Source organism: Labrus bergylta, chromosome 17 (assembly GCF_963930695.1).
Source record: "Labrus bergylta chromosome 17, fLabBer1.1, whole genome shotgun sequence".
Classification (NCBI taxonomy): Eukaryota; Metazoa; Chordata; class Actinopteri; order Labriformes; family Labridae; genus Labrus; species Labrus bergylta.
In genome coordinates this window covers 17,710,838-17,734,150 of record NC_089211.1, presented here as the reverse complement: position 1 = coordinate 17,734,150, position 23,313 = coordinate 17,710,838, and the positions used below count along the sequence as shown (strand labels likewise).

Genomic DNA, 23,313 nt, shown 5'->3' with positions numbered 1-23,313 from the left:
ATTATTTTCATTTTTATTTTTTTTACTGGCGGAAATGGGCTTCCATATAATATATATAATAAAAATGAGTTAAAAACAACGAAAACCACGCCTTTAAGAGATTTTTTTTTTTTTTTTTACAGCTTTACCACGTGACCCGGCTGTCAAACATGGCCCCCTCCTACTGGGTGTGAGAGCAGAGACAGCTGACAAAGAAGAGAAATCCATGAAAGAAGACGGCACCGATTCAAATCAGAAACGCAGCCTCGTCCAGATAACACTGCACTGATGTGGTACGTTCACTCGTCTCCGTCAATATGAATGTTTACATCTATTCCGCCTGCAGGTTTGGTGCGCTGTCGTTGTGCTATCTCGGTGGAGTCAGCTGTATTTTTTTTGCCTTCAGCCGAGGTTGCAGCATCCTTGGTCTCGCAGATAGACGCGGTTTCTCACTTTAGTGAGGGTCAAGCTGGCCCTTGTGAGCTCTATTAGCACCGAGGTAACAAATGACTAGAAGATTGTTTTCAGTCAGATGCTGTGGCCAGGTGTAAACTCAAAATACACCACTATTTCAGCCCCGTCTAAATCTGATCCGAGCATCCAACCCCCACAGAACAAAAGGTTATAGCCGATGTTGAAAGAGCAAACATTTTTTCCTGCAGTCTTCTTCATAGTCGCAGATAGCTGAGTGGATTTCACACTGACTGGGTGAATGTTCAGTGCAGTCATAGTTCATAACAAGCAGATGAAGTAAGTCCAAGGTTCAGGCTAAGATAATCAGATAAGTAATGGACTTACAACTTGTATCCACTGCAATTCCTAATGTATATGATTATTATAATTCTGTTGGTTTTTCCAATAATTAATAAAGGAGACCTCACCTTTTTTTTTTTTTTCAACCATTTCTACAGACTTCCTCAGAGAGTGAAATATGCCTGCCAAATGATGAAGTGTGCCAGAGAGAGGAACTGACAGAAGAAGGCCTTCGTTGTTGCAGACCATCTGTTCAGCTCAACCCTCCTCCCTGCCTGCCTCGCTCCACCCTGCAGCCATGCAGATCAATCCAGTGTACGTGGAGTCAAGTGTGGTTCTGGCTGTGGTGATGTGTGTTCACATGGCGGTCTGGAACCAGCACTCCTGGTCCTGCATAGCCCTCTTCATCCAGGCGTTCTACGTCCAGCACAAGTGGGACCGCCTGCTCAGGTCGGGCGGCGCCGTTTTCCAGTTCCGTCCCTCAGCGAGCAGCGGCATCGTCCCCGCCTCCATGGTGATGCCTTTACTGGGCCTGGTACTGAAAGAAAAGTGCTCTGCCTCAGGGAATGTCTACTTTGAGCGCTTCTCCATGGTGGTCACCATCACAGGCATGATGCTGGCTCTGTTTCTATCCCTGATTGTGCTTGGCATCACAAGACCCGTACCCACAAACACTTGCATCATTGCAGGCATGGCTGGCAGCGCGATTCTCTACACAACCAAACAGACGCTGACAGTGTCCGAGGTCATCGAGGTCCTGGAGGTGCTGTTGATCTTCGTGTATCTCAGCCTCATTGTACTTTACCTGCTGCCACGCTGCTTCACGCCTGGAGAGGCGCTCCTCATCGTAGGTGGAATCAGTTTCATTGTCAACCAGCTCATTAAACGCTCCCTGAACCTGGCCGAGGTCAAAGGTGACCCTGTTAACTATTTCCTGCCGGTCATAGTGGTAGGCTCCCTGCTGCTGGGCGTTTTCTTCGCCCTGCTCTTCTGCTTCATGGAATCCGAGACCTGGGTGTCATCGCTGTTCTTCCACATGATGACGGCCGTTTTGGGCCTGGGGATCCTCATGCCATGGCTCTCCTTGTTCATCGGGCGGCACCCCATTATGTGGCTGCTGGACTTTGCCACGTTAAATGACAGAAGACTCTGTCTGCTGGGGTACTGGGTGTTTCTAGCTGTCGTAGCAACTTGTGTGGTGTTACACCAGAACCACCAGCGACAGTCAGGGTCCAAAAAGCATCAGGCCTCCACGGTTGTCAGGAAGTACTTCCACCTGATTGTAGTGGCTACGTATGTTCCAGGGCTGATATACGACAGGCAGCTTCTCCATGTGGCGTCTGTGGGCTGCTTGGCAGCTTTCCTGTTCCTGGAGTACGTGCGTTACTTTCGGATCAGACCACTCGGCCAGCTCCTGAGGCAGGTGCTCACTCTATTCCTTGATGAACGAGACTCTGGGCCTCTGATTCTGACCCACGTCTACCTGCTGCTGGGTATGTCTCTACCTATATGGTTGTTCCCTGGACCCTGCGCCCCAAAGGGGGTACTTCCTGGTGCAGGCGGTCTGGTGCCTTATGCAGGAGTGCTGGCCGTCGGGGTGGGTGACACTGTGGCATCCATATTTGGCAGCACCATGGGGGAGATCCGTTGGCCTGGCACAAAGAAAACCATGGAGGGGACTGCGACATCAGTGTTTGCCCAGATCATAGCGGTGGCTATGTTCCTCATCTTTGATGGGAGCATCAATCTGAACTCTAGCTACTCGTGGATTGTTGGTTCTGTCACTCTGGTGGCAATGCTGGAGGCCTATACCTCCCAAATAGACAACCTCCTTCTCCCACTCTACCTCTTCATCCTGCTGTTGCTTTGAGCAGAAAGATGGCGCGCACAAAAAAAAAAAAAAAAAACAGATCCACTCTGCTGTCCTCTGCTCTTTTAATGGGGGGGGGATAAAAGGAACGATGACTTCAGAAAAAAAAGCAACATATACGAACACATATGATAGTTGATGTAATAAACGTCTCTTAAGGAAACATTGGTATATTTTCTGTTAGCACAAGAAAGGAGCATTCAAAGTCTGACAGCTTACTTAATCAGGATAATAACCCTAACCCACGTCAAACAAATGTGGCATGACGTTTGTGTCTGTTACCTTTTTAGATTACTAATAATTGCAGCTGCTTAAGGAATGAAACTATCTATTAAGAATAAGTTACAAAGATATGCGAGTTAAAGTTCCTGTCTGTATAGACAGTGGTGTACAGTTTCTTTTGCGTGTCACTGTCCTGAGGGAGGTACTCAATCGCTGACACCAAGTCCTCTTAAATTATGCAACAGGAGATAGTTTAACAAAGTAGAAAAAAATGACCTTTAAGCACTCACAGACCCTGTTATCACATCTAATCAATGAGAAAGTATTCCTATCTTGTCCCATATGGATACATGCCTTTGTATTGCCTTTGAAGAACATGATTTCAAGTTATCTTCCTGAGACATCCTCTTCTTTTGTTATTCGGTTGATTTGCCTCCCTGACGGCAATATGAAGAACTTTACTGCTGAAAATATTTGCCTTAAGGTGTTAAGAAGTATTTTCTACACACATGATCTACTGTTGTAAATGCTGTAGATGAAAGCATGGCAACCCATCTCAACTCTTCTTAAAAGGGCTGATTTATATTTCAATGTGCAGAACGTCACTCTGTCCATGCATGACACCAGTATGAAAAACTGGAACTTAAATACAGGTATTCTACAGTATATTATTTTTGGTTGACACACTTTTGTTAATACTTTTGATGTTTGTTGGGACCCCTTAAAATAATGGTAATATATGAAGTACATTTCCTTGTTATACTGAGCCTTCAAACTGCAGTTTGTTAGTCTGTAAATAAGCGGTGAGTCTGAATATTAAACAAAGGCCCTTTATTATTTTATCCATCCACATTTCATCAGGAATCATCTCATCATTCTTTGTTGTGGATGGAACAGTTTCCTGCCTTAAACCTTTTTTTTCCAGCAGGACTTTCCAAACATGTGATGTCTGTTCATCTTTAAAACTTTTTTGGTGTAACATTTTATTAGCATGATCCTACTAGTAGTTTATTTTTGCCATCATCATAACATTTTGAAAATGTAATACTGCATGTCAAGTGCATTGGAGATGAGACGCTAATTTAATATATAAATGAGTTGAAGACCTTTGTGACAGATGGATTACACTTTAACATTTTTATTAACCTTACTTTTATTTTCATTTCGAGCTATAATGTTGTGATTCATGATTGTTGAAAGGCACATTTTTTTTTTTTTTTTTTAAGTTGCGTCTTAAAATGAACATACTTGAAAATGTAATATTTTATGTTGTATGTGTTGCTTTGACACAAATGGAAAAAAAGAACAAGAATTATGCTGATTGTAAATAAAGAGTTGCTGAATAAAGGTGGAATATTGACAAAAATTTGAAAAACAAATCATGTTTTTATTATTTAATTATTATTATCCAGTCTTTTAAAAAAATTTATCTAAAAAATATTGATACATTTATATAGTTTCAACTTTGTACCTTTCCTCATGTAGTTTAGAGAAAAAGATAGTGTCTTACATCTTACAATACAAGGTAAGAGAAATGGCAGCATTTATTTAAAAAAAACTACCGGTAACAGTTTCTTTGTAGTTGGTCCTTCTTCAGGAAAGATTAAAGCTTGTGTCCTCCATTGAACTGCTCCACCAAATACTAAAAACATCCTTCATTTACTGTAGAGCGGCGGGAAAGGAAGCTCTTCAGTGGGTTGCAACCTTTGAAGAACAAAGAGATAGAAACATACAAAATAGGTTAAAACTTCAGTCTTGAGTGAGGTTAAATAACATCAAAAATATGTCATAAAATGTAATTTACAAGCAATAAAAGATGCTTGATCATTCAAACAAAAGGCTGCAAGCTGTACTTTGCTTCGCACTTTGACTCGTAGCTAATGCAAGCCTATGTTACTTGAAATGTTAGCTAACTCAAGTCATGTTTTGCTCTTTAAAAGACATTATTTAGTAAGCTTGTTGATTCCTCTAATTTGACTACTTCATTCTACTGTCAGAGCATGTTTAGCATCATCCCACGATAGTCAGTAATGACCAAAAATTACATCATAAGCTAGCCTACTGTGGTTGTTAAAATCCCTTAGTTTTGGTAACTTTTCTGAATATAGAACAATTTGACTAGACATGACAGTTACAGCACAAAAATACAATTTTAAGTCGGTGGAAATTTAAAGACACTTTAATTAACGTGAAAACTAGCATAAGCTTACATTAGCCACCATAAGCTAATGATCATACCAGACCAAGTACAGATAGAAGAAATCCATTGAGTGTGTTAAATTAGTGAACAGTGTGTTCAACTGTTCTGTAACTTAACATCCTTGATCAAGATTTCAAAACCATCATGTCTCACAAATCACCAAATGCATAAAAAAAAACAAACCCTCTCACCAGTTGTCCGGGCTCCAGCGAGTGTCCTGGGACTCCATGATGTGGAAGGTGTAGACATGGCGGGAATCCTCAGAGGTGTTTTGGGCGCTGCAATGCACCACTTCCCCGTGGATCAGGACTACACCACCTGAACACAGTTGTGAAACTCGCTATGTGTTCATGCACAGAATTTAGACATAATAAGTCAACTAAAAGTTCAAAATGTCTTTCAAGATTTCTAAGAAAAGAAAGCATTTGAAACGTACTTCTTCAGTTCAAAACACCTGAAAGTATTCAATTAATATTAATTGGAAAACTAGAAATACCTTATGTTTAAAATGATCTTCTGATTCATCTGAGGAATAGCCTTTTTTTTAAATAAATATATATTTTGTCTTTAATTGAAATAAAAACTCCATTATGATGTGTGTACAGTAAACATGAAGCCACAGCTAGAAGTCATTCAGCGTAGCTTAGCATAAACACTGGAAACAGGGGTAAACTTGGTCTGTCCAAATAACTTATTCCACTAACCAGTACCTCTAACTTAGAAAACATATTTGTACATACCATAACTTAAGGGTAAACTTCATAATATATATTTTTTTCATGTATTTTTTTTAATGTCTTCATCTCTTGGTGTCCCATTTTGTTGACTAAACAATGAGGGAGCGTACCACTAATATCTGTACCTTTAAATGACACGACACCACAATGTTTTTCTCCCACTGCAGCATAATGTATATCCACAATACAGCCTAATGCATACATGTGCTTAAACCTGCCGACAGCCAACACGGCGAATTACCTTTTTTCACTGGTGCACTGATAAACTTTGTCTCATCGTAGGCCTGCTCTCGACCGGTGAAGTCTGTCAGGGGAAAGGTGCCTTTTGGGGTGCGCACCATACGTCGAGAAATACCACCTAGAGAAAAGTGTGCAGTATAGTCAGAAATGTAAGAAGATTTGACATCAACTCAGACTAAGAAATAGCATAGTGTTTGTTACAGAGTGTAATCAGTAATTTAAAAACAATCCTTCAATCTGAGTCAAATAGCTTTCTTACTGTTGTGTGATCCGGGGATAAAACACAGGCAGCCGTTGTTAACAGTGGCATCTTCCAGCGCGATCCACAGCCCCATGACTCTGCCCAGAGGCTCCGTGTATAGAAACGTGGCGTCTTGATGTGGTGTCACTAAAAAAAAAAAAAAAACACATAAAATCTTCTGTGAGGACAGATGAGGAAATGGAAAGCATATTTATTTTCCAAGTGCTTTATTCAGATTTCTGTATATTTCATCAGTTTCTATCAGTTTTTCTTACCTTCCCCTCCAATCCCTGGTTGCTGGAAGAAATAAAAAATAAAAATCTTGACTGACTAACCTATGATTCATCATTATCTTTCAGTACAACACAGTTTATTGATTGAACATAAAAGCTTTACCTTAAAAATAAACATGCTTTGCAGTATCACAGGACTTACAACACCCAGCTTCTTGGCTATACCCTAAAAGAAACCACAAGTAAAGAAAGTTATTCTTTCACTCACTTCATCGTTTCATGACATTACTCAACAGATCACTCACCTGAACTTTGGGTGAATGTGTAACCTTTTTGTACAACGGTTCACATGCATGAAGTGCTAAAAAAATATATGAAATATTATTATTTGAATTCTTGTCTTTTGAAAAGCTTTCTGAGTGACGTGAGGAGCACATTATCAAATATCTTACCGTGTCCGACTTTGTTTAGTGACCGCTGTTTTGGTACGATGAATTCCCCTGAAAGGCAAGAAATATTTTTTGAGACAAAGACTTATAAAAAAAAAAAAAAAACTTTAATTAAAAAGACAGTTTACAAAGTGATGTAACAAACAATGCCGGGTACTCAGGTGGCAACACAATAACTATTTATCTATTTATGTTTCATATTTATATTTACTTTGTATTTTTATGAATATTATAGTTTTGGGTTTTTTGATCCTTTAACCACTTGTTTCTATTTCTTTTACTGCTCTTACCTTCTTATTGCTGTTATCTTTTTATTTGCTTTTATCTCTTTTAGTTTCTTACATCTTTTTAAATCTTTGGTCCTCTTGGTCTCAGCTCGTGTTGTTGGGTTCTTGTGTTGCCTGGGTTCTTATGATGGTTCTTGTGATGGTCGGGTTATATATGTCTGGTTGTGTATCGTGCACTTTGGGTTCTTTTCTGTGGAATTGTATTTAATTATTTTTAGTATTTTGCATCTGTTATATTCTTGCTGTTGTTTATGTTCTTCTGTGTTTGGTTTGGTTTGTTCTTGTTTTTGCTGTTTGTCAAAGCACTTTGTAAACCTGTGTTTTTAAAAGGTGCTATATAAATAAAGTTATTACTATTATTATTATTGTTATAACAGACACACAAAACAACAGATACCAGACAAAGCAAGAAAATATGAAGGTTTAGTCAACATTAAATCAACGCAATGGGACAAAAGATGTCAGACAGTGATGTCACAGAGCAAAGACAGAGGGATTAAGATGAAGCTGAAAGCAACACATTTAAAATAAATGAAAAAACACAATTAGATACAGGTTAAAAGAGTCAAACAATAGGAATCACCTTTGTCATCAAAAACTCCCTTCTCGAAGAAAAAGCGGACCTTATCTCCGCTTGTGATGAAATAGTCAGCATTTCCCTGCAGGTCAAAGTGTTGTAATCAGTCACATGATCGAGCAGAGAGAAACACAAACATCTGGCGCTGAGCAGACTGTTGACATTAGTTTTCCATTAGCTTGAAACGAGAACATTTTAGGGTTGAGGTAAAACAGACTGGATAAAGGGGAAACACACAGTGACTCTCTGCGTTATAAAGATGAACCTTACCTGCATCTTTAATCACAATATGAAGGGAAGCATGAGAAAGAAGTGTATCATGATCAGCCCGTGAGTCACAGACATGAGTTAAGCGCTTCATCACGGTGGTATTCAATGTGTCACCTGTGTTTTTAACTGCTCGTCGTGATAGGTCGAGAAGGTGATGCGGCAGTGCTCTGGGACGTCCATTCGGTCCACTATCTCTGCCATCCTCTGCCTCAGCTCGTCACACTCCTGTGAGGTCAGCAGGTCGTCCAGAACCACATATCCATCCTCCAAGTACTGTCAGGAGGGAGGAGGAAGCTGATGGGTCAGTTTTCATCCTCAAAGTCAAATCCAGGGGCAAATGTGCAGCTTTTTACACACCAAAGTGGAACTCTTCCGTCCATAAATGGAGTTTTAAGTGTGGGAAAAATCTAATCTTTTAACCTTGTTAAGTAGAACAGGCTACCTTCTTATAATTTAAACTATTTTAAACAAGTCCTGTAATTGAGAGATCTTTGTTTTGTCAAATATTAAGAGCAATAACACTCATTTTATTATTGTTCTGCAGTCTGAGCAGACAAGCTATTTAATAATTGTATTTTAAGTAAAATGATTTGCTAAACATTTTCTCAGTAAGGTCTGAAAATGTCAGAAAACCTTAAATGAAGCTAACAAATGTCACTTTATCTTACGCAACCTTCATAGACCCAGAGATCATCATTTCACTAGAATTTCACAAGAAATGCAGCAAATCCTCACAAGCTAGAAAAAAAGGATGTTGACATAGATGATATAGGCGTCTCTATATTTACTGTTGATCTGAATTGTTCAAGAAATTATTGTTATTTATTTCATATACAAAAGCAATCTTTAAGTAAAAATGTTAAACATAACAGAGACTTATGAACTTTCTAAAGTATTTTACTCTCAACACTGTTTCCTGTTTACAATCGATCAGACAGGAGGAACACAGAGATAAAGAAAGGATCTCTTCAATGTGTAAATAAATTACAAATGTACTCACAGTGGAGGCAGTTCTGGTTTGATCTGACTGCCTTCATTGGACCGCTTGTAAGCTGCTGCAGTATGTTATATAATGACCCTCAAATACTACAAACTACACAAGGATTAACAATTAAGTGTTGCAGAACAATTGATCTATCGGTACACGTAAAAGATCTCTGAACACATTATGAAGTTACACCTTTATTTGAATTTGATCTCAAAGTAACCTTTAAGAGACTCTAGATGCAAGCGCGCATCAAATATCTCTTAAATGTACAAATTAACATTTAGGAGATAGTGGATGCATGCTGCACAGCGGAATAAATGCTTTATTTAAATATAAAGTAGGCTTATGTTCACCTTTTGCACATCCCGATCCGTCATGAAATCCATAGTTGTTTTCTCACTTCGGTCCAGCTCATGGGTCACATAAACGTTGTGTAGCATCCGGGTACCTTACAGCCAGCAGGCACTGATTACCGACCATGTGACCCGTCTAAATCATTTCCAGTGTAAACAGAGGGAAGCTGTAAGAGGATTTGGGACTTTAACTCTTTCGTTGCAACCAGAGCCTTATAATAAGGAGGACACTGGTTGCAACATAGGAGCCTCAGAGGCGTGTAGTAGTAGCCAAGCCTGGCCTCTAGATGTCGCCCAAAGCTTTGGAAAACGTATACCTTGAACTACTGTAAACAGAGGTGAGAGGAGGAACGGCGCCATCATGTGACCATACTTTTGAATACAAATTTGAGGTACTTTGCATCATAATTTCAATATTTTGATAGTTTTGACTTCTTCTCCACTTTTGAATACCACTGAATTTAGCAAGCATTTAGTACTGAAACACTGGCACCATTAGGCCTTACACACAGTATAACAAAACATGTAGGTAGTTACATTTCTTTTCTCAGCACCGAGCTCAGCAGTGATCAGGACTTTCCTCTGAAAGCAGAACTGTCCATTAGAGGAGGAATTGCAACAGTGAAGTGTTAAGTGTTTATTTCATTATCATGTGTCAGAATGGTACAAAAGTAGCGTCTGGACATTAGGAAATCAAAGTTCAGTTGTCCGTTGTTACAGACGACGTGCTTTAAAAAGCCAGTGTTCAGTCCACTTGGCAACGATTCATCAATAAAGGCCTTGTGTCACGTGTGATACTGACAGAGCGGATTGGAACATGTCTGTCCATCCAGCTAACAGTTTAGATTCAACAGTGATTGCTGTTGGGAGGTGAAGTGGGTAGCTTTCTGTATGGCTATAATACACACACGTTCAGCATCAAAATGCTCATTCTTAGAGATGAAATGGATGTGAAACAGTTTTCATATATCCCTGATCTACAGGCAGCAGAATGCAGAATACACAAACGTGTTTTTTGAAGAAATCACACATGAGTAGGGATAAGATGTCATTGCAATCATGGCAGTTTAGAAAATGTTTGTGTTCAAGTGAAATTCACATGACTGTTTCAAAAGAAAAAAGAAAAAAAACACAGGATAAGGGTTACTGTTACATACAATGCCCAAACAGGAGAGTTAGCTCACTTTCATTTACATGATTTCAGGTTGTTGAGAGTCGTTTCTGACATTCTGTTTTGTGGAGGGACAAAAGCTGTGTTTAAAGACATCAGACAAATCACTGGGAATTCAAATAAATCATGCTTTCTCACACTAACCTCACTACTTAAGGCATAAATAACATAAAAAAACAGATTTTAAAAAATGTGCACTTAAAAAACACACAATCAAATAAACAGATTTGGTGCGTCGTAATAGACTGGAATATAAAGCTTTATAGTGTATTCATTGAGATTATTTTAGGTGTTTGGATGTAAATGGGGTGCTTCTGACACCAGTCATTTTCACATAGTCATGGGGGATTTTATTCGTAACCAAAACCTTCCTGCCGTCATGCTCCACTAACAACTGGCTGACCTCATCTCAGACCTTCACCCCAGTGACTCACCAACCCTTTCTCCTGACATGCAGGAAAAGGGAGTGGGGCCACAGGTTTGACTGTGCTCATCGTGTGACTCAGGGGGGGAAGTGACTGTGGAGGACTGGACTGCCGATGTCACAGCTCCGGAGGTCAGACAAATAAATGACTGAGGTGAAAATTATTTGTAGAATGAAAAATGTAAAGTTAGCAGGAAAACTTTAGACAGAAAGCTTTGTCTGACTTCAGGTGTGTTGTCAGACTGATGATGCTGCAGATAAAACGGAGAAAGGCCGAAAAGTGAATATTCTTTAAAAATGTTTAAAGCAGTTTTAACAACTCTAAGAATACATTTGGGGTTAGAAATACTGAGTACATTTAGCAGTGACTTTCCAACCACCACGCTAAAAACGAAACAAACTTGATACAATAACTGACGGGCAGTTTTTCAAACATCCCAATGTGACACTCTGATGGTGCTGCACTGCAGGAGGCAGATATTTGGTGTCAGCAGTGCTAGCAGCTGCACTGCACCACTACAGAGAGCAATGCTACAGAGCAAAGTTAGATTGAAGTGACATTAAAGTTTTCTCACAAACTGTCCCTTTATCCATGGGACGCTACAGAGCAAGATATACGGGATCATTTTTGCAGTTTAACGCTCCTGTAAGGAGATTTTAGCTGGTGAGTGAAATGAATACTGATCAATTAACATGGCCTACAAAAGCAAACAATACAACCAGCAAGAACACTGATTATTTCTAAACCGTACTGCTGTCGTGGTGGTAGGTGTCAGACATGCCGTTTTACAACACGCTGTTGAAATAAGAAAGCTAGATGAGGTTTTTTTTTTATTTTTTTTTTACAGAAAACCCAACCTACATATGAACAGGACAAAGGCAGTAAAGAAAGAAGACGTACCGCTTTGTCCACAGGGGGCGCCAAAATCAACACACACCAGCATTTCCTCACAGGAGCTTTAACTTGCTCGTATTTCAGATATTTGCCTATTTGGCATTCATTGTTTGGCATTTATCAGGTCACCTTGTGTAGAATTAAGCAACAAAAAACAAAAAAACATGCTTGTGCTTTAGATCCGGCCCTAAAAAAAAGTTAACCAGAGCACAAGTACAACAAGGCAGATAAGCAACTTAAAACAATCTTCAGGTTTGAAATGGTTTCACGTGCTGGAAAAGCTTAGAGTTCCTTTGAATTACGACCGTTCTCTTGTGTCTTTTGCTCCTTTTTTGTTTCATTCATTTTTGTCTGTGACCTTGTCTTTTAACTTGAAACTGGTTGCTTGTCAACACATTCAGGCTCTTCGTTCAGAGCAGGACTGCGTAGGGAGCACTTCACTAATGACCCCAAGAAGGGCATTTGGATTCAGCCAAGGCCTCAGTGAAAAAAAAAAAAACCTCACTGTGAACAAAGGTGCAATTGTCTCATCACAGTAAAAAAAACTTCCCTTAAATCTCTTGAAAAAAGCTGAACTCAAAGTAAAACAGCTGGTAACAATAAGAGCACACACCATACCCCTGAAATGTACAAAACAAGCTATACATTTAACAACAACACATGAAAAACAAGACATGAATGTGATGTTTGTGATCATTAACAGGGCGTAGAGCTCGTAAAAGATTAAGGCCATATTAGCAACGAGATGCCGGGGTGGAGTGAACATAGCAGGGTTACTCCAAATGATGCTAGTAAATCCAAGGCCGTAACAAGAAAAGTGTTTCAAGCTCACAAATGTTTCCCTTGTTAGTCGTCAGTTTCCTACACTCCTGTTTGTCCTCATTTTGGATAATTGGACATTTTGGAGTAAACTGAGCATGATAAATAGAGGGACCAAGCATACAAACAGCACGTTAAGTCACAAACATCCTCACATTTTCCTTTGCAGATTGGCAGTACCTGGCAGCGAGTTAAACCTCTCCTGTCTCATATCTGCAGGATAATCATTATCTCAAGTCTCATAATTCAAGATCATAATGGGCATACAAGTACTACGATTCCTTGTTTCATTGGTCTGCATCAACTACAGGGTGCGTGATAAGAATTGTGCAAGCTTGCATGTTTATTTTATCTCATAAAAACAAAGAAATAAAATGAGAGTTTTCTGAATGTTTTCGAACCTGTAGTTTTGGTACAGGGACAACCAGCCATGGGACACCTTTTTTTCATTGATATAGTCGGTAAAGCCTTCAAATAAACAAACTCCACTTAAGATTTTGACTTAGTTCCAAAATAAACTCAATGTCTTGTGTTCTATGTGTGGCCTTCAGTCAATAACTTCTACTTGATCTGGTATTATCTCAATGTTATCCATTCACCAAATAGCATATGCAAATGCAAATAGCAAATAGCAAATGCCAAACCTCACTAATGCACAAACTCATCCCGGCCCTTTACTGCAAGTCATCCTTTCTCTCTCCCTTCAATCTCTTTCTTCAGTTTTCCGATCTAATAAAGGCAAAAAAGTGGCCAAAAAATGGGCCCAACATGAAACTAGTGTGTGGTAGCATTAGAAAATACAAAATCATGTTACTTGACGTCTAAATAAATTATTAACCTCCTTTAAAAAAAGGCCTGATCTCTGTCAATCTCATAAACATTGATAAGACACGCAAATAATGTGCGATGCTTTTAGTCATGCAAAAAATAAACAAAAACAAGGTAAAGATTGAAGCAAAATAAGAAGTCCAAGAAGAATGAAGTGTTACTCCCCCACTGTTAAGAAATCTCCTGCCACATAGGCAGACGTTATAAATTAACAACCGTGGGTTATTTAGACATTGTACTGTGAAGTTTGTTCTCATTCGTGCTCCGCTGAATATCTGACAGCGTTGCTGTGATGCCGTTGCATCAGTCCCTCCCTCCGAGTTAAGGCCAAAGCTGGGAGATCAGCTGCAGGTTCATCTGTTCATCTTTCAGAGTAGGTTTTCACTCACATAAAAAGAAGCCTCCAAGCATGTTGAGCAACCACAACGTCTGGAGAAAACAACAGGAGCAAACCTTCATGCCCCAACAAATTGGCTGCTGGTTTCACTTTCTTTTATTTACCTACATCTTCATCTGCACCCAGTACTCTGACAGCTGCAAAAGTAAAAATGTCAGGAGTAAGACTGAAGTCTCAAGGCCAGAGAAAGGTTAGGCAAATACTGTTTTGGACTGGTTTAATTTGTGCATGATCAGCAAATGAGAAATAGTGAGCACATTGGGCTCACTGTGGCGGGGCTGATCCATGCAAAGTTTATATATTTGTTTGTTTGTATCTCTCAAATGAAAACAGGTTTGCTTGAGCGTGGTCCTGCAGTGACATGCAAATTCTACATCAGCTGCTGGCATCCTTGCAGCATTAAATATCGGAGGATTTAACAGGAAAGCCACATTGCTGAACCACCTGTCTTTGTTGAGCTTTATGAGAAACTAGTGACATCCTTTGAGGTCTTAAAGGTTGACATCGGTGCTTCTATAGTTCCTGCAAAGGAAGCACCAACAAGCCATCGCCTTTCTGACCCTGCATGTCCGACTCTGCTGCAAATACTGAGAGATCTGCCATTCTTTAAAAAACTAAATGATTGCTTGTTTGTTCCTTCAGTCAAAACTTCTCGTATTTTTTACGAGAAAAGGAGGTTTAGGCTCAAGCTTGCTCCTTGTCAGCCCTCCAGAGCTGCTCTTTGACTTCTGTCGGCAGTGTGTTGAAAAGGTCCTCCTCCACCACCAGGCCGCTCCTCTTCAGCAGCCGACACTCACCGAGCTCCACTGGGAGACACTCCAACCGGTTCCCTCTCAGCTCCAACTGTGTCAACCCGGTGAGCTCCCCAAAGCGTGAGGGCAGCGTCTGCAGGCAGTTGTTTCCCAGATTCAGAGTTCGCAGCTTCTTGCACTTGAACAGCTCCGGGGGCAAAGTCTCAATCTGAAGAGGGGAGGATAAGAGGGAGAATAAAGAGCGGTGTAAAAATAAAGGTTGAGGTTCTCCATTTTTAATCCATATGCTTTGCTAAAATGAGGCAGGGATCTGAGATGTAAGCAAAGGGTATTAAGAAAATGAGCAGCTGTTTCCACTGTCGTGACTGGAGAATGGTTCAGCTCTAGTTCATTTTCAAATGTTACCCAATTAAAAAAACATAATGCAGCTCAGACCTTGGCACAGGGAGCAAGTCAAAACGAGGATAAAAGGCACTCAAAAGTTACTGTATAGAGTTAGGAAAATCTCAACAAATTCAGGAGAATAGAAAAAGATGCAGAAAAATAATGGCATCTATCATGTTTGCTCACAAAACGAAAACCTCTTTGATTGATGTTTGCAGAAATGACATCTTGTCTAAACAGATGAGCCCAATTCTCTCAATTATGCAACACATTTCAATTGATAACATGCTGACAGTGTAAAGAGGATTAAGGCAAAAACACCAGAAGGGTCCCATTTAATGCATCTATTTTTGGCTGCAAACAAACCTGCTGGAATCTATTTTCAGTGTGCAACCACACATAACGCAGTAGAAGAGGCAGTAATGGCACCAACAAGTGAAAACACATTATGCTGTTCACTTTTTAATGAAGGACTGAAATTTCTCATTGCAAATAAAATAAACAGCCTTTTGTAAGGAACAAAGTGACTGACTACTTCACCCAAAGCCAAATGGGTTAGCCAAGCTGTAGCCGTAAAAGGAGAATGTGGCACAGCCCTCCCTGCATACAAGGTAATCTTGGCATGTTTTGTAAAGCTGGTTTGCAAGTATTTACTTGAAAAGTAATTGTTTACTTCTCTGGAAAGCCTGTAGGAATCTTAATCAGCCTCTTTCGTTTTTCTAAAGGGTTGAGGATGGATTGCAATTTCCAAATAGTTAGGAGGAAGTGTTCACATCTAAATGTTGAAAAATAAACATAATCATACTATAAATGTGACTTGACTTTGAAATCTGTAGGACTAGGCAGTGAAAAACCTGAGGTAATCAATCGGAGAGATTAAAGGGGTGGAGACCAAAAACCAGCAAGCTTTACTTTAAACTTTCACTTCTGCAAATGTAAGGATGCAATGCGTCTTACCCTGTTTGCCCTAATCGCAAAGTACTGCGGATTGGTCTCACATTATCTTCCGCGAGCAGCTTATCTCGTCTGTACATCTCACTCCCTAAATATCCACCAAGGATTTCCCCTTGGAGAAACTAAAGCTATCTGATCACTCTCATGACAATAAACAGCACCAGAGGACTATGAAACTGGACTCTGGTCTTCCTGTCTGTAAAGTTTCCCTGGTACATTGTACAAATGTAAGGATGTAATGATGAGTCTTACCCTGTTGGCCGTGACTGCGAAGTACTGCAGGTTCTGGAGGAAGCCCACGTCAGCGTGAATGCTGGTGAGATTGTTGTGACTCAGGTCTAAGAAGCGCAGCTTGCGGCAGAAGAAAAGCTGACTGGGGATCTTCTCGATCTTGTTTCTGTTCAGATACAGCCTCTCCATGTTTGTGAGCGTCCCGATCTGAATGGGGATGTAGGCGATCTGGTTGTACCACAGCTTCAGACACACGAGGCGGTGCAGGTGCTGGAAGCTGATGATCTCCTCTATTGTCTTCAGATTGTTGTCTTTCAAGTCGATCTCCTGCAGGTTGTGCAAACTGAAGATGGAGTGTGGGATGCGTTCGAGATCGCAGCGAACCAGCTCAAGCTCTGTCAGGTTGACCATTTTCTTCAGGCTGTTGAGCACCATCAGTTTGGTTCCCTCGTTATTGACGGAGAGCTTCTGGAGATGCACGCCTACGTCTGTCACCACCTGTGGCAGCTTGGTCAGGTTGCTCTTCAGACGTAGAACTTTGAGCCTTTTGAGCTCCCGTAGACCTTCGATGACAATGAAGCGATTGTTCTCAGCGCTCAGGTTCCCAGTAAGGTGCAGCTCGGTGAGGTTCTTCAGGCTGTAGATCCACAGTGGGATCTCTTTGATGTCTGTGAACTTGATATGTAGCGACTTCAGGTTCTCTCTCAGGAAAGCTAGAGCTGGAGCCTCAATTTTGGCGGGCGTGTGATAGAGCCACATCTCCCTCAGGTTGGTGAGCTGGGCGATGATTGGCGGGATGGTTACATCGGGGATAAGCTCCAGCTTGAGCACTTCCAGCTCAACCAGATCAAACACTGTGTCCGGGATCCCGCTGAGCATGAACAGATGCAGCTCCAGCTTCTCCTGCGAGTTCTTGGTGATGCGCTGCCTCAGTTTGTCCAGCGTCCACTCGTTGTTCAGGTTCAGCTGCCTCAGCTTGTTCTCGCTCACCTCTGACAGGAACACGGCAAAGCGCTTGGAGTAAAGAGGGTCATACTGATCGATCATGTGCAGCATGAAGGCAAAGTCGTTCTTCAAGTCGGGGATGTCACTATAACTGCTTTCCTCACGGATTGATTCGAAGGAGTATCGTTTGAGGGAGCGGCTGAGCATCCAACAGAGAGTGTACATGCAGATCAGACCGTAAACTACCACCAAGCTGATGTAGAAGCAGGCTAATATCTTGAAAAGAGTTGCCAAAGGGTGAGCGCAATAAAATGTGCTGTATCCTGTTAGTTTCTGAATGTTTACCGTGCACACCACACTGAACCTGATGTAGTGCACATAGTAGGCTGTGTAGCTAATTATCAGTATAAACTTGATTACTTTGATGATGGTCTGACGTATGTAGAGGCGGTACACAATGTCCCCCTCCTCTACATGGATCCTGAACTTCTTCACCTTCTCAAAAAGAGCCTTGGCTTGTTCCCCTTCTTTCTTATCAAGAACTCCAGTTTCAGAGCGATCTACGATTCCCTGTTCAATTCTTGACTTTGTTCGTTGGAGCATTGGCACGCTGGCCTCCACGTCTTCGCTCACGCACGAGGCCTTCTTGTCTAAAGAACCGTTCATTTTCCCCAGAGGCTTGGGGTCGCTCTCCTCCACCACGGTCTCAGACAAAGCCCTTGTTGTCCATGGGGAGTCAAAGCACTTAAGGAGGATGGAGACAAAGTGCTCCAGTTTGGAGCTTGTGCGGGGGAACTTGAACCAGAAGTTACTACAGGCCAGAAAGATCAGAGTGTGGAGTAGCACCAGATATGGGAAATATTTGGCAAACCAGTGGAGTTTGTTCTCATAGCAGACAGCATCGACGTAGTTATACTGGTGGCGGTCGAGGTCATACTGGATGCCTTTGGGTTCTGGTGCGTAGGGGATGCTCACATTTGGCATGGGCATTTTCTCGCAGGACTTGTTGACTACCCACTTGCAAGGCAGGCAGATCATCTTGTCCTGCGTGACCTGCAGCGTACCACCGAACACCGCGATCATCAGCATGACTATGGAGATGTAGTCCGTGAAAACGTCCCACCATGGCTTCAGGATACGGTACGCTGGCTGGGTGTCAGCAAAGTACCGGAGCTCTGTGATGGGAATCATGATGGTTTATCTATAAAAGACAGAAAACAGGCAATCAGTTGAGAGTTCACAATGCCGAAAGTAACAACTTCAATATACCTTTTTTAGTCAGACCAGTATTCAAACACATAAAGGAAGTTTTAATATACAGTCATAACAATAAAGAAGTATTATAATACCTGAGAACATTTTTACGTTTTTGTTAACTATCGATTCACTGTTGAAATAGCTGTTTAGATTATGGACTTGACAGCACCAATCGCCCTTGTGTATCTCCAGTCTGTTTATCTTTAGAGTGACAGCGTAAGGCAGCATTTCCTAAGGACTTAGGAGAAGGTAAGGTAAAAATCTTTGAGGCACGAGTGAAGACATCATCGCAGATACCAGCGGCCCGCCCCCCCCTGGCTGTGCATCAGGAAAATCATTGGTGTCTTGCATGTGCAGACAGCACACCGCAGGTCACAGACTGCAGAGCAAGCGAGAAGCTAAAAGGACCACAGATCCTGACACAGCACATGTTCACACTGGCCATTGTTCCCCTGGTTTAATCTTGTCAAACCATAGTTCAAGATCTAAAAAATACAGACAGGGATTATGTTTGTTTCCCTTCTAATTTCTAGATGAGCGTAATCGGATAGTTGACTTCTTAAAGCACAATGAGGTAACTATCAGATGAGTGGGCATAAAAAACCAAGTCAGTAGCAACCACTTGAACTTTGACTTAAAAACTCTGTCAGCAAACTGGAAGTGTTACCCAATGGGATCAGGCGGCTGACCACGCCCCAACTCACGTCTATAACTGAAATACTCTCTCCATGTTATACTTTATGCTTGAGTGTGTGCATCCGACCACAGCTGTGCTACTTCCTCAAACAGTTAATGTGTGATTAAAGTCAGAAAAACAGCAACATGAGCAGTTTTTTTTTCCTTTCTTCAAGTTGTTTCAAAGTTAATGATATCTACAGATTAAGCAGCTAGATGTGGACAACCCCCACCCTTTTTTGTATATCTAAGATAATACACACATAACATGATCTCTGCACATCTGCTTCTTATTCTAAAACATAATGTATCCCTATATGTTCAACGCACTCCTTATTTAAAGGAAAGGATGAAAGCGGATACTTGGTCAAGTGGTCACAAAAAAAAGCCTTCTTTTATCCGGTTCAAACCAGAATGGCAGTACAGTCCCGGTGGGCCTGTGTAAGGTTGCTGCTTTGCTGGAACAGAGAAATAACAGCACACACTGAGATCCTGACCGCTGCAAAAACACCTCTGAATGTAACAATACCAGTGATATTAAAAACAACCTTTTATTTTTGTAAAATCATACATCCAAAAGCAAAAGTGAACTTTAAATATGCTTAGGTTCACACATAAAAAAAGGAATCTGCTGATTTTCGCAGTTTCCTGTCCAAACACAGATGTTAGATAAACTTGCAGCAGTAGGCGTGTTCCCTTTTTCCAACCATAGATAAAAAAGCCTGTCCCATCACAGCACATATAAGGTCATGTAAGCTGTGACAACAAAGTCTAAGCTTTTGAAGAGGTTCACTCCAGCATAAAGTTCAAGTACACAAGCGTAACATAACCACATTCACAGACGTCTTCAGTCGCAAAAACATGCAAGATCTCACAGTATCGTCCGCAAGCAGCTTTTCTCGTTTGTACATCAATTTCCACCAAGGATTTCCCCTTTGAGAAACTGAAGCTATCTGATCACTCTCATGACAGTAAATAGTCCCAGAGGAATATGAAACTGGATTAAAAAGAAAAGAAAAGATCAAGACTGTACTGATGACTCTGCTCTTGGCTTCCTGTTTGTAGAGTTTCCCTGGTACATTTTCCTGGATTTGTTCCCTGAACAGAGCAGCTTTTGTGCTGGCAGTCTTTGCCCATGATACTCTGACACGTGGGCTGAAAAAGCTGCAGGTGAACCTGGACGCTGTGAGTGCCAATTTATTACAGAGCCAACCTTTATTTCACTCAAGGACACTTGTGTCTTTTAAGAGAAGTTACAGTCAAACAGAAAAATGAGGAAGTTTAGCCGTGCTAGCGCCTCGACTATCGAGATGGAAGTGACTTTCAGAAACCATTTTAGTCCAGAATTGAACATATGAGACCCGGCGTATTGCTGCACTAGGGGTGGAACAAAATAGTGCTGCAGCAATATACTGTATATCATCGCACTTTCTCGTGTGACACAATTAACAAATATCTGGTGCCAAACATCAATATTTGTTTTTTGTTTTTTTTTAAATTAAATACAGCGCTTTAAACAGCAATCTTTCCAATTTGTATCACTTCATCACCGCTTCATGTCTCCTCAGAATGGCACTTGTGACATGTATGAGGGAAATGAGAAGACAGCAGGATAATGTCAGGCAGCAGTGAAAAGAAGTTCAAATAAAAGCATGATAAGAGGTGAAACTGACACCTGATTGAAGTGTTTTTCATCTCATATTGTGATGTATGATTGGATACAATACATCAATTATTACAGATGTATTAGGATATAATTGTTATCATGAGCCATGTATGTAATTCCCACCTCTATAAAGGCACAGACTCTCATGATTCATGTTTATCTTAAGTCTTGTCGACACACATACAGGTTAATCAGGAAAAATAAAATCATACAACTAAGCACTGATGCAATTACATCATTAAATACCTGTTTCACCTGTCACCTCAATGTATTCTACGATGTACTACGCTACCACAATGGATGTTTTATAAATGCAACTCCAACTTATTTTAGAGCACAGGGGAGAAATTAGGGGAGAAATTAAATGTGTGTATTACATGGGAACAGCAACAACGTCCCAGTGCTAGCAGAGAGTTTGACCTTAATCAGACCTAACAAAATACCAGCCACTGAAATGGGTCAAATCCAAGAATTGAGAATTAAATAGTTTCACGTGAAAACAATAATCACTGGCGCTCTTAAGATCTTCTGCAGAATTAAGAGAGGGAAAGATATTTCATGTATTTCATATTCAGTTATGATTGGATATTAAGATTCTATGGCATTTGTTCGTGTTGAATTTGTTAATGTTTTACATCATTTACACAGCGACCAAAATATAGAATAGTCACATTAAAATCATTTATATTTGCCTGTTGCGTGGTTTAGCTAAAGCACATTATTTAAGTGTCTTGTTTTTTATTTTTTGCAGGTGTATATATAAATATATTATATAAAGGTGCACCACTGTAGGTAAAAAGTGTTCAGCAACACATTCTTCATTCTAAGCACCTGATATAGGATCCCAGACACCCACGTATACCACAGATCACAAGATGTATCCTGTTCCTCAAAAACAAAACAATTCTTGGAGAGAGAAAAAAAAAACCCAGAGATATCACAGCGTCTGTTCTCAGCCCCGTCTGGGCAACACTGGCATTGTTATCATAGGCTACTTGCGACACCAAAACCATGGAGAGAGTGTTTGCAGTTCTAACCAGGTCTAACTGGTTCTTTCTTACTTAGCTACAGCAACTTTCCTTTTCATGACAGCACTGGTGATGTCATTTCCACACACAATGATGATCACAAAATGCATCTAACCACCAGGGTCAGATGCATCCAGAGGGAAAACACATGTTGATTTTAATCATTTGACTGCTGTGACTCTACAGCTGCATACTGCACAGACAGATTTCCTCTCTTATCAGAAAGCACAGCAATAATGCTATAAAAGGTAATATGTACTATTTGTATCACAGCAAGCTTAGGCTGCACATTTCGTTTTTATATTTACACCCCTTTGTAGGTGTCATAATGAAAATACTCAGAGGTGAGATTAAGAATTCGACATGTAGCTGAAATAACAATTGTGAGGTTTGGTTTTTAAGGATTTTGGTTTGAGACTGAATTTGTCCAAAGAATCAAACCCATTGTGTACTACCCCAGAGTTACATCGACAATGTTGTTTGTGTTAGAATAACATGCTGGCCTTCAACAGTGGACAGAAATATACGACCGGGAGTATTTAATTAATCATTCTTCGGTGATTTTAGAGCCTTGACAGTAATGCAGTCTGATGAAACAACATGTAATCTAACCCATTGAGCGACCTTTCATGAGGAGGGCTTCTCCACAACAACAGTCAACAGTCAGAAACGATGTCTCATACCGATGCCCAGTGAGCAAACTGCGGCAGGGAAATCACACTCAGCCCAGCCAGTCAGGCAGTCAGGCAGTCAACCACACATTAGGAAAAATTTAAAAAATGAATAAAAGACCCACCTGTTTTATTAAAGCTGCTGTCTCTCGCCTCCTCCGCACACGGGTGACACATTTCTCAAACGTTTCTCAGCGGCTGTGGCAGGTCGGACACCGGGCCGGAGCCCCCCCGTACGACAGTGACGGAGGAGAAAACCGCACATGAAGGCACGGGCCGACGGCTCGCGCGAAGTCGACTGCTGGCTGCTGCCTGCTGCTGCTGCTGCTGCTGCTGCACGATACTGGCGGAAGTAAAGCCGCTGTCACAATAAAAGCACGGAGGTAACGCAACAAAGAGCCAAAATGTAAAAAAAAAAAATCAAAGGGTTGCTCATCTGTTACGTGAATAGAACGTAAAATTAACAGTAATGTAAACTAACCCAATATATTTCCATTTGAACATTCATTTGTAATAGGCTATGTTACTTTATTTGTAATATTGCACAAGTGATTTGTGTTCATAGAGCCAATGTAGGCTTTTTGATTCTATACTGTGCAAATGTATGTGTAAACATGATTCTGATTCTATATTTGTAAGTTCAAACATTGTACACGACACATTTGTTTGCAGGGTTTTTCTTTGCTTCCTTCCTTTCTTTTCCCCATTACTCAGTGATGTGTGGGTCATGCTTGTGTTGTTATGCTGGTACTTTTTTTTATTACTAATTGTTGCAGATTGGTTGTGTGCAATTCTTAAAATGTTAGAATGAGTTTGG

The 23,313-nt window shown here is 40.7% G+C and overlaps 3 protein-coding genes across 3 annotated transcripts; 1 reads left to right on the top strand and 2 right to left on the bottom strand.

The window, feature by feature from the left end:
- Positions 1-113: 113 nt before the first annotated feature.
- Positions 114-4,203, top strand: dolk (dolichol kinase). Its single transcript, XM_020634651.3, has 2 exons — positions 114-272; positions 891-4,203. The coding sequence occupies exon 2, from the start codon at positions 1,031-1,033 to the stop codon at positions 2,600-2,602; it is 1,572 nt and encodes a 523-aa protein (XP_020490307.2). The 5' UTR covers positions 114-272; positions 891-1,030; the 3' UTR covers positions 2,603-4,203.
- On the bottom strand, positions 4,204-9,887 carry phyhd1 (phytanoyl-CoA dioxygenase domain containing 1). Its single transcript, XM_020627016.3, has 11 exons — positions 9,400-9,887; positions 8,173-8,331; positions 7,795-7,870; positions 6,928-6,975; positions 6,781-6,836; positions 6,639-6,701; positions 6,518-6,539; positions 6,261-6,389; positions 6,003-6,119; positions 5,216-5,342; positions 4,204-4,528 (listed from the first exon to the last, which is right to left on the bottom strand). The coding sequence occupies exons 1-11, from the start codon at positions 9,484-9,486 to the stop codon at positions 4,480-4,482; spliced, it is 933 nt and encodes a 310-aa protein (XP_020482672.2). The 5' UTR covers positions 9,487-9,887; the 3' UTR covers positions 4,204-4,479.
- A 136-nt stretch (positions 9,888-10,023) lies between these two features.
- Positions 10,024-22,796, bottom strand: lrrc8aa (leucine rich repeat containing 8 VRAC subunit Aa). The gene is made up of 3 exons (XM_020634625.3): positions 22,622-22,796; positions 16,276-18,400; positions 10,024-14,893 (listed from the first exon to the last, which is right to left on the bottom strand). Exons 2-3 carry the CDS (start codon positions 18,388-18,390, stop codon positions 14,618-14,620), a joined length of 2,391 nt encoding a protein of 796 aa, XP_020490281.1. The 5' UTR covers positions 18,391-18,400; positions 22,622-22,796; the 3' UTR covers positions 10,024-14,617.
- Between the last annotated feature and the right edge of the window lie 517 nt (positions 22,797-23,313).